At 37.0% G+C, this 12107-nt stretch overlaps 2 protein-coding genes across 6 annotated transcripts in view; one reads left to right on the plus strand and one right to left on the minus strand.

Annotated features, from left to right (window-relative positions):
* Window positions 1-2523: 2523 nt before the first annotated feature.
* Window positions 2524-5467, minus strand: dio1 (iodothyronine deiodinase 1). Its single transcript, XM_037771122.1, has 4 exons — window positions 5069-5467; window positions 4833-4976; window positions 3764-3963; window positions 2524-3368 (listed from the first exon to the last, which is right to left on the minus strand). Exons 1-4 carry the CDS (start codon window positions 5403-5405, stop codon window positions 3303-3305), a joined length of 747 nt encoding a protein of 248 aa, XP_037627050.1. The 5' UTR covers window positions 5406-5467; the 3' UTR covers window positions 2524-3302.
* A 1940-nt stretch (window positions 5468-7407) lies between these two features.
* The window catches only part of LOC119488229 (zinc finger protein GLIS1), an 85525-nt gene continuing 80825 nt past the window's right edge, over window positions 7408-12107 (plus strand). Inside the window, exons 1-3 of one of the 5 annotated variants that reach the window (XM_037769682.1) lie at window positions 7408-7889; window positions 9096-9171; window positions 10948-11052. The gene's annotated coding sequence lies outside the window, so the exon portion shown is untranslated. The remainder of the gene's footprint in view (window positions 7890-9095; window positions 9172-10947; window positions 11053-12107) is intronic. The other 4 variants (XM_037769677.1, XM_037769679.1, XM_037769678.1 and 1 more) reach the window with 4 other exon arrangements.

A 12107-nucleotide genomic window follows, 5' to 3' on the forward strand; every position in this document is an offset into this window, starting at 1 on the left:
AATCTTTTTTCTGGTGTCGGGCTTAAAGTTTTCAGAATCTGACCTCCATGCTAAATGCAATCAACCATACTCACCTTGCTGCTCTCACCCCTGGCTGTCTCTGTCTCTCACTGAGGAAAGGGTTTCAATCTAAATTTGTCAAGGTTAGTGTAGAAAGAAAGAATATATATCTCAAAATACAAGTGACAGCTATAAAAAAAAACAAAAAAACATGACAAATGCTATTCACCACCTAAAAGGAGAGATTTACTATTATATGAGAGTTCATACTTTTATAAATTTACACCTGTAGGCACAAGTGAGTGGTGAGTCACCCAACAACCCTCTACCACCTTGCCATTACTGGGGTGGGTTGCCAAGCTGTGTGTTACTACCCAGTCCAACTAAGCTCCATCTCATGGTGTGACTGTGAATAATTACAGAGGATCTTTAGGGGGATTCATTTAGGAGCTGTCTGTGTTTTGTTTAATCCAGATCTATTCATCTCCACCTGCTGGAGAAGGCCGTGGGATACAGCTGAAAGGTCGGGAACTGCATGTAGATGAACCCTGACACAATATACAGCATGTGTTCCCAATGCCAAGAAGAAAACTCTATATTTTTAAAGTTGTGTGTTCCTTGGAACTTGTTATTCTCTTTGTGCTATCGTTGGTTATGTCTAGATTATTAATTTTAACAGGACAACCAGTCTAAAAGATAAAAAAAATAGGCCCTTCATGCATCACTTGGCATCTGTAAACCCCTTTAACAAGCTTCATTGTACTATGAAAGCTCCTTCACTTATGTTAGATGATGCATCTTTGTAAAAATTGCTCAGTCAAGATAATGACATCTCAGTCAGCAGTTAAGATAGTAAATAAGGATAAGACGGTAAAGTAACTGTCAAGGCTTGTAAAGTTATTACATTAAAGGACGTTTTTTTGTAGGCTAACTGATTTTGAAATGGATTCAGATTCCACCAGTTTGGTCACTTTAATGTTTGGGAGCCAAAAAGAAAAACAGCCTAATGTTTTTCATGTCTGTTTCTCTCCTGTTGCAGTAAACATGGCTTCACATTGCCCTCTGGTGGGCTTCAGAGGTCCATCCTGCTTTGCAGAGACCTCTGGCCAAAACACAACATTCCCACTTCCTTAAAGCTGAACTGAACACACTGTTCAAGCTGGCGTTGGTTTTACTTAAAGGTTCGCATGTGAATCTTAACGACAGTCCACGGTGGGGCGGCGTTCGGGTTCCTGTCTAACAATAGGAAGCAAGGCTGAGCTGCTCTCCACAGGATGTGGCCTGGCTGGGCAGCAGCCAAACCTGCTCTCCAACTTTAGAGCCACACAGTTTAGGTTGTGAAAGCTGCAGCGCCACAAAACTGCTTTGTTCACCACCATATCCTACCAGTAGACTTGTAACCCTGAGCTATGATCCTGGAGTTTATGTGTCTTATTTTTATTTGTGCCACAGGGTCCTTTTGTGCTTTATATATTAAGATATTATTCATCAGGGTTTACTTTTACAGTCACTTATACACTAATCAGACAAGTCGAGGCCCACATTACAACTGATGCTGCTCTTTTATTGCGTGTTATTATGAAAAATGTTCCAGGAGAACATATTAAAATGTAACCAAATATATGAGCGGGTTATTAATTTAGTGTTATGTGGAGAACAGGAGGCAAAAGCTATAATAAAAACAAAAGAGGAAAGCCAATTAAACTAATTATAAAAATGCTGTTAAACAGTTGCATCTTCAGTATTTCCTGTTATCAAAATAGTTGCTCTTTCACCATAAAAACTTAAGAGCTTGAAAAGGAGTACATGCGCATTTGATTAAAATGTTATATAACACTATAGAAGGAAACCGTTAGTTTCGCAGTGAGACTGGCATGTTATGTCATTATAGACACGCTGAAAGCCTAAATCGATGGATGTGCAGAGATTAGACAGTTAGGTATTAACTCACATCCAGACCTGAATGCCAGACATCACAACTCACACGTATGCGAGTGCACTTGTTGAACTTGGCATGACCATCATACAGTACGGTACGTTTACCATTTATCACTTCCAGACCAGACAGCAAACAACAGCCAGCTTGTCATGTGGTGTCACACTGCTGTGTGCGTCAACATTAAAGCCCCGCGGCCATTTTCTCCACAGAAACATGATGTAAAAATAAAAAAACAACAAACCTTTGGAGCTTTGCAGCCTATCTCGTGTTTGTCTTAAAGACGGAGAGAGGATGAGTCACAGTGACTCAAGAGAAGCAACGATGCAACTACAGATGTGTTTCAAACAATGGCTTACCCACAATTCTGCTGCTTTTCATTTTAATAATTCACTGTGAGAGCAATAACTCGGATCATCCATGTGTTTTGAGTGAAAACTGAACAAAATATGATTTATTTCTAGCTCATTTCCATCCAGCTATGTTGGCCTGCAGTGGAAGAATGGGTATGGAAACTGTTTGTTTCATCATGAAACTGGTTACCAAACAGAATATGTTGCGTATACAATGAGAACTGGATGCAGGAGTCTTCTCAGGTTATTCTTTATTATACTATAATGCAAACATACAAGATTTGAATGTGATATAAGAACATTCAAAGGAGATGTAGACTGTTTAACAAGATGCTTATTATACGTTGAATCAGAAATGCTCCTACGTAATCCAGAGAAGGCCTTTTGACTCATCTTTCATCAGATTGCAGTTACCAGAGGTTTGCACTGTAATCATCATATAAAGGCATCCTCCTGTGAAATTACCTCAGAGCATTTACTGACAACAGAAAAACCCTTAGTGATTAATACAGTTTACAATGCTGATTTAATGATAACTGATCCTGCAAGAGATAAAACAAGTGCTTTCATTGACTCAAATCGTAAGATCTTTTAAAGTTAACAAACTCTTGACTGGACTGTGTCTCTGTGTTTCACTTCATCAGGCTACAGAGGCCAACAAGTTTTAATCTGCAGCCGTCACTAAGAAACACCGAGAGGCGAGTTCAATCTCAGAGATTGATAGCAGAGGTTTGTTTTCCGACGTAAAAGAGAGTCTGGAAGCAATATTAGCGCAAGTTTGGCAAGGTTATAATATTTCTAGTTATGCAATGGTTGTAAGAGATGCCAGAGAGCAGTTACAGGACTATATGTGAATGTGGTAGTGAATTGATTTGAGTCTTGATTAAAAAAAAAAAAATGGTATTGTGTTATATGAGTAATTGATTATGATGTTGACACCCCCATCTCCTGCTGAACACCCCTAAATATAAGACTGGTCATACGGCGAATACAAGACATGACTTGAAACCTTCTTAGTTCATCTTCTCCAGGAACGAACGCACCTCCATTGGACTGTAGCCCCAAGGCCCCACGCTACCCTGGAGAGAAAAACACAGAGGGAGGAATGTTAATGACGCGTAAGGAAATAACATTTTCATTTAGATCCCACTTTCAATAGAATTAGAAAGAACATGAGACATCAGAGACATGTCCGTGACTTTTAATAATGTATGATTCTGGCATGGCTAACATGAGCCTGGCTCCATGCCAAGACTGCAGGTATTGTGTCTGTTTTCTTCCCCTGCTCCACCTCATGCGATAGCATGATTACAGATAGCGTCAGGACCTTTACACCCACACAAACACGTGGTTTTACTTTTAATCACGCGATTCGTTGCACGAATGGAACTTTCATGGAAAATTCTTCAATCGCAACCACATAAAATAAAAGTAAAGGAATTTGTCTTTAGTGTCAGTGGTGCACAGATCTCACCTTGTAGACAACTTTCCCAGCCTGCAGCACATAGAGCCTCTCAGGCACGGCACCGTACTTTATGGTGGAGAGATCGTTCATTTCATCCACGACCACCGGACACAGGGGCTCCTTCTGAACCACGATCTGTGCTGCGGACAGCCTGTCCTCCAGGCTCTGGTGCTGGTTTATGTCAAAGTTGTTGGCAAAGGCCCAACCGTCTGACACAAGAGATAAAGAATGTGATTTCATTGGAACTGGACACTGAACGCAGCAGAACATCACAGCTATGGAACACATATTAAATGTGGTTTTATGGATGTTACATAAGTGCATGACAGCATCTAGAGTTGAAGCAATGTTATTGAGATGAATTCAGCCCAGAATATGGTAGCATTACTGCATGATCTACATCTCACGGACTTAAAGGGACTTTTCCATAGTGAACTGAAATGACCTGAAAGACTCAACATAGGACTGTTTTGGTTAAATGTAAAATATGATGACAGAAATGAAAAGATTGACATGAAAGCATCATATTAAGCAATGTAATCATGCAAAAATTAAAATCTTAAATGCTGCATTTAAAAATCCTCCACTGCAGGGATTATTTCATAAAGATGTTAAGTGGTGAAGGTTATTATAAATATAGATTATTCTGTACTTTAAAGGGTAAGGAAAAACAAGTATTTGCAAGACACACATCCACTTATTAGAAATATAGAAATATGGATTATTCTGTACTTTCAAGGGTAAGGAAAATCAAGTATTTGCAAGGCACACATCCATCTGGTTCATATTTTGTTACACTTTTAATCAGCTCTTTTTTTTACTGTGTTAGCTGCTGCATCTTGTTTTTTGCACTATGCCCTTTGCTGCTGTACACTGCAAATGTCCCCACTGAGGGACTAATAAAGGAATATCTTATCTTCAAAGCTTTTAAGAGTTTATTTTTGTCCAAATAAGCAGTCTTTCAGGAATTGTTAATAATAAAAGTTTGCTTGACTTCCCCTTGCAGATTTTTAGATGCATAGTTTCTCCTCCTACAATAAATGTGACTTTACCTGGCATTTTGCCTACTTTCACTCACCTTTTGAATGTGCCTCAGCGATGTAGATCACCAGAAAGTCAGCTACATCACTGAAGTCCTTGACGAGTTGCTTGAACTCCTCAAGTTTGTACATAAACGGGGGTCAGGTGCAACTTCCAAAACTCAACACCAGCGGTCTGTTGTCTGCAGACATGAAAAATACAGCTCTAGATTCAGGATGCAAAAGAGAAATAGAGAGATGCCACCCAGAAAAAAACTTGAATATCATCACTCACCTTTCAAGTACTTGTAGATACTTGTGTTCTTGCCCTCCATGGTGACCACAGGTGTGTCCGGAGCTTCTCCTCCCATAAACGCATCTTGTCCGAGCGACAACCACAAGTGGTGCGAAGCTGCTCTGATGAATTTCATAGAGCCAAACGTCAGACCCCAGTCTTCATACTTAAAGTTAGGATTCTGAGTCATGGTGCTACTTTCACCCAATTTCAGGATGAGCTTCCTGGCGAGACTGGGTGAAATGTAATGCAAAATCAAGAGCATGAAATTGACTGTTATCATTAAACAAAACAAACATGCTGTCGACAAATAGACCATGAATCTGTGCAAAGACATGCTTGCTCCTTAGTGGTGAACTCCCGTTTTCCAGAGCGCCTCTTGCAGAACTGACATCTGATTGTTGAACATGTCAGTTACCGCCCACTACAACAGCTGCATTCAAAGGCTGCTCCCAGAGCTCGTACTTTCTACAACTCAAGTATTTTAGTGGAGAAAACTGAAGCACGACGGATCATTTGTGATCCATAATTGAATGTTCCTATTTTTACCGGACCTCCCAGTAATGTTGGAAACGATTGTAGCCATAGAAGCTGCAGGATATCTGTTTTTTTTTATATTTTATACTTCTAGTGTAACACTTCTGTTTATATTTTTTTATTACATCTGATGATTACAGTGACAAAGACAGAAATGCATTTTTTCTTATTAATTTTAATTCTCGCGAAGTTCTACATTCAAGTGTAAATTTACAAAAAAAAAAAGCCTAATTTCTTTGTATTTATGAAAGAAATGGAATTATATCTGTCAACAATTTCTTCCTCACAAAACAAAAAAAAAACAATGAAAACAATGAATGTATGCAATATCTTTAAAGTTTTAAAGTGAAATTATTGTCAAACTCTCTCGTGTTTTTTTTTAATTTTTATTTATTTTTAATTTTATGTCGATTTTGTTTCATTTCTTTTGTCCCTTTATGTTTGGCACAGCTCTTTGTTTATGTTTTCGCTATGCTTCTTCTGTATACAAATGTTTTTAATGTTTTCTGCTGTTATTATGAATACTGTCATTTTGAAATAAATAAAATAAAAAATAAAAAAACATGAATACGACTTAAATTAAATTAAATTAAATTAAATTAAATTAAATTAAATTAAATTTAGATGAATTCAACTTAAATTCCTTAACTGTAAATATATGATTTTCATTTTTCAAAATAATTCAGACTTTGATTCTCACAAACCGTCGTTTTTGGTCACATGAGTTTTGGCACGGGTTACCATGGTTACAAGGCCTCGGGAAGTGACGACGTAAACTACTGCTCGCCTTTTAATACATCCATGACGTTAGCGGACAGCTCTGTAACATGAATACAACTTACATTTTAAATAAAATAAAATAAAATAAAACTTAAATTTCTTAACTCTAAGTATAATATTTCAATTTGCTAGGCGTAATATATCTTTTAAATACATTAACTCAGACTTTAATTCTCACAAACCGTCGTTTTGGTCACATGCGAGGTTGGCAGGGTTACCATGGTTACACGGCTCTCAGGAAGTGACGACGTAAACTACTGCTCACCTTTTAATACATCCATAACGTGAGCAGACAGCTCTGTAACATGAATACAACTTACATTTTTAATTAAATTTAATTAAATTCAATTAAACCTAAATTCCTTAACTGTAAGTATAAAGATTTCACTTTGCTAGGCGTATTATATATCTTTTAAATTAATTCATACTTTGATTCTCACAAACCGTCGTTTTGGTCACGAGGTTGGCGGGGTTACCATGGTTACACGGCTCTCAGGAAGTGACGACGTAAACTACTTGCTTAGTGCGTCCGACAAGAGACTGTTCTTTTCAATTAATTCGTACATTTAACTGTAAATTCGGTCAGATAACCGTTAGCTAGGGTTTCCTACACACACATTTGAGGGGAAGTCGCGTCCAAAAATTCCGTACCAACATGCTATTTAGTACGCTAAGACAGTATGTGAGATATTTTTAGTATGTCCGAAACTAATAGTACGCAAATAACCTACCATTTCCGGTGAAATATTACAGTATGCAACGCTGGACACTACAGCGGCATACATATCCCACAATGCAATGCGGTAGGGACGACAACGTTCATAACGGACGTTGGCGGACAGCTCTGTAACATGAATTCAACTTAAATTTTAAATTCAACTTAATTAAATTAAATTAAATTTAAATTCCTTAACTGTAAGTATAAGATTTCACTTTGCGTGGCGTAATATATCTTTTTAAAATTAATTCAGACTTTGATTCTCACAAACCGTCGTTTTGGTCACATGAGGTTGGCACGGGTTACCACGGTTACACGGCTCTCAGGAAGTGACGACGTAAACTACTTGCTTAGTGAGTCCGAAAAGAAACCAACATCTTTATCCAATATGTCTAATTCACAGGTCATCAGCTTCTTTGATCTCCGTCTCTCTCCGTTGATTGAGGGAAGAGCCGCACCACACACATGTCTATTATCTAGCCAAAATATTAGCTAATTGTTGTAACAACTCGAGGTTACAAGAGATGTATACTAGCGGAGACACATTACGAAACAAAGTCATGATGAACAATGAGCTAGCTTAGTTATGCTAATCTTAGCTACCCGACACCGAAGCTAGCAGTGTGAGGGAGTCACTAGTTAGCATCAATCCCCCAATAGTGGCGCTAGCTATCAAACTAACGTTTAGCTTGACAACTGCTTTGCTACGTAATTTAAATACACATTCAGGAGACACTGAACGACGTGGGCATACAAATCAGTCCTCTTTCTCACCACATGAACAATGTAAGTGTAATTTAAGTTCAATGTTATGGTCTACCACCACCTGAGATGTTTGGCTAGCAAGCTACCGTTAGTTAGGTCAAATGTTTCCTCAGTCCTCTGCTAAATCCACTTTGCTGCTGCTTTCTAGTGCATTAGATCAGGGGTCTCTTGGCAACCTGCAGCTCTGGAGCCACATGCGGCTCTTTAGCTCCTCTCCAGTGTCTCTCCGTGGATTTATAAAAATGAGAGTGAATAACTGTTTATTTATTAATAACATTTTCATATTTATTTATCGTTTTTGTAGGTCTATGGTACGACAGTACGATGGAGTATTAGGGCCACATTGAGGGAAAAAAAATCTGAGATTTTGAGAATAATGTCATAATATTATGAGAATAAAGTCATAGGTTTACGAGGAAAAAAGTCGTAATTCTACGAGAATAAAGTCGTAATTTTATGAGAATAAAGTCATAATAATATAAAGTAGTAATTTTACGTTTTATTTTCTTTTTTTCTCGTAAAGTTATAACTTTATTCTCGTAATATTACGACTTTTTTCTCGTAAAGTTATGACTTTATTCTTGTAATATGACATTATTCTCGTAAAGTTATGACTTTATTCCCGTAATATTAAAACTTTTTTTCTCGTAAAGATATGAATTTATTCTGGTAACATTATGACTTTTTTTCTCTTAAAGTTATGACTTTATTCTCGTAATATTACGACTTTTTTTCTTGTAAAGTTATGACTTTATTCTCGTAATATTACGACTTTTTTCTCTTAAAGTTATGACTTTATTCGTGTAACATTATGACTTTTTTCTCTTAAAGTTATGACTTTATTCTGGTAATATTACGACTTTTTTTTCTCGTAAAGTTATGACTTTGTTCTGGAAATCTCAGATGTTTTTTCCCTCAATGTGGCCCTAATACTCCGTCGTACATTTGCTCTTTAGCCCTCATTGCATTAGACTTATATACTATATACTTAGACTCTAAACTGTTATATCTTCATCACAATGCTCCCATGTTTTGTGGCTCCAGACAGATTGTTTTTTTGTTTTTTTTGCCAAAAATGGCTCTTTTGATAGTTAAGGTTGCTGACCCCTGCATTAGGTCAACGTTACTGCACTTTCTAATGAAACAACAATATGGCACTTGTATCCCATTACTGTGAATAGTTGAGGGTATTTTAATGTAGAAATGTCAAAACATTTTCTGATTTAGGTCTGGTACTCCTGCTTCACCATGGTCATCCCCAGGGATGGATGTGTCCTGCTTGCTAAATCATTTTTATATTCAGGTAATGTTGATAAAAGCCAGTGATGATCAGGCCATCTAGACCAGTGGTTCCCAATCTTTTTCATGTCAATGACCTCTAAACTGACACAAATTAGACCCCATTTGATAAGATTTTGTTCCAGGGTCCCCCATCTAATAATATAATATATATAATAATATTTTTTTCTAGTTTTATTACAGAAAGTGTATGAAACCCATGACCACAATAGTCATACATTCTGTCATTGTGGTACTTAGATGGATTTATAGTGAAAATAAATGATTCCCTTTTTGCTGGGACCCCACTTTGAAAACCACTGTGAGACCTTGAAACTCACTCAGTTCCCACATTTATCGTGTATGTTCAGAAATAAAGTAAAGGAGTGAATTTGGCAAACATTTTCCCAACGGTTTATCACAAAGCCGCTTAATCTGTAATGGACACAGACTATAACAGCTGTTCAAAATTATTTGTCCTGTATCCCTTTCTCCTTGGCTCTCCTCCCTTCTTGGCCCCAGGCCACCATTGATTCATATTATCACCATTATGTATATTAAAATGTGTGCAATGTACTTGATTGGTATTTGTGCACTCTAATTCGGAGGAACTAGGAGAATCAATAGGGGTCCAAGACTCATTTTTACCCAGGGCCCCCAATTTGCCCATATTCCTTAAATTGTCCGAGTTACTTCCTACTAGATAGGTGACAAGTAGAGAAGAAACACATCCAAACAGCTCAAGTTACATGCAGGACATTTTAAAAGAACTGAAAACTCACATCGGTCACAAGCTATTTAATGATTTGAAAGTTAAAGATGTGGATTCTATACATTACTTTTTGTCTCTTTGTTAAAAATAGACAAAATATGTAAAATTACCCTAACAGAATACTATTGCATGTAATGGTGTGTGTGTGTTAGGCTTGTGGAAAAGGCTATACTTTACTTACTAAAACTACAGGCCTGTATGTGTCAGTCACCATGTTATATCTCTAAATTTTCTAAACAATAACAATTTAACAATAGCCTACTTCTTGTCTTCCAAGCAGACATTGTTTACTTGATCTGTCCTTGATTGGTGGCTGTGTTTATATGCCCAGATAAACCAACCAGATGCTAAGATACAAGAGTGCAAAAGTTGTAGTTGATGTCAAGAGTTGATATGAGTCCCCAGTTCCAATTTAACCAGACTCAGATTTGGGCTTTTGGTTTTAGAAAACATTTTGGTCCGAATTATCATACAGCAGAATGAAAACGATTAAAATTAATGAGATATGTTGCATATGGTTTCTAAACTTCTTTACTGATAATAAAACAGCATGACAAAGTTACAGTGAAGGAACAGGTAGGCTTCTTGCATAAAATGCCAGCAATTACACATAATAACCACTAAAATGGCTTTATTGGCATGGGAAACATATGTTTACATTGCCAAAGCAAGTTTGAAATAAAAACAAAAATGTACATAGAATAAGTAAATATACTAAGAAATGTGTATACAGAGCTGTGTAACGTTGCAACTAGTTAGAATATATGAAAATAGGGAAAGTTTAATGTAAAAATACAAACAGAGAAAAATGTGATTTTGCTCTTATATATACAGATAAGTTAAGTTAAGTTAAGATAAAAAAATAGAAAAATGTAGAAATTGCAGTTAAAAAAATATATAAATACATATAATACTCTCTCTCTCTCTCTCTCTCTCTCTCTCTCTCTCTCTCTCTCTCTCTTTCTCTCTCTCTCTCTCTCTCTCTCTCTCTTTCTCTCTCTTTCTCTCTTTCTCTTTATCTTGCTGAAGGGCACATCTCAAGTAACTCTGGACGTCCATGTTCATCCACGTGGATTCATATTTACAACAGCACGCAAAGGCAGCACCAGATCGAGTTATTCCCGTCCTACAATTGTGCGTTTTTACAACCCAGACCTCATATTGTACTGACAGAACACACCTCTAACTGAACATTTTTAGTCTTTCACTGGGAAGTTTGTTCCACCCATCTTGTATTTTATATGTTGTTACTGACAGTGTTAACTGACCTGAGTAAGGATGTTCCCTTCCACGGAAAGGCCACTAAGTGGCGCTGCAGAACAGCATAAGTACTGTAGCTGAACACCAGCTCTCTGAACACTGGGTTTAACGCAGGAAAGAACAATTTAACGCGTAATTATGAACTTTGGTAATACTTGGCAGATCATTCTTTATTTTGAAGTAAGTCCAAATTTTAACTACAATATTCCAAAGATATCCAGGTGATCGTTTTGATCAGTAGTTTTTTTGCAGTCAGAATCAAAAGAATAACTCAAAAATAAACAATGAAAAAAAAATAATGAAGGCAGCTCAAACAAAACACAACAACAAATGCTGAACAAAATACCTCTCAATGTGTGAATTCTAATAAACTTCACATTTGCATTCACATTTTTGAGGAAGAATGATAACATATCAAATCATAAACCTAATGTCAAAATGATCTGCTTTATGATAATTTACATCCCAGTTTTCTCAGCCCCCCCCCCCTCTTGGATCCACCTTAAAGGTCCCATATCATGCTCATTTTCAGGTTCATACTTGTATTTTGTGTTTCTACTAGAACATGTTTACATGCTGTAATGTTAAAAAAAACTTTATTTTCCTCATACTGTCTGCTTGAATATACCTGTATTTACCCTCTGTCTGAAATGCTCCGTTTTAGTGCATTTCAACAGAATTGCGTTGCCTGGCAACAGTTTGGGTCTATGTTTACTTCCTGTTAGCTGATATCATTCACATACACTGCAACCAGGAATAAACTGGGTCACATTTAGAATGTTTACGTTTAAAACCACGTAATGGTCTAAATATTGTATATTTGTGACATCACAAATGGACAGAAATCCTAACGGCTTGTTTCAAATGCACAATTTCCTAATACGGGCTGTGTGTATTTCTCTGTATATTGAGCGCTTCGATACTTTCAC

This window comes from Sebastes umbrosus, chromosome 5, assembly GCF_015220745.1.
Source record: "Sebastes umbrosus isolate fSebUmb1 chromosome 5, fSebUmb1.pri, whole genome shotgun sequence".
NCBI classification, from domain to species: Eukaryota; Metazoa; Chordata; class Actinopteri; order Perciformes; family Sebastidae; genus Sebastes; species Sebastes umbrosus.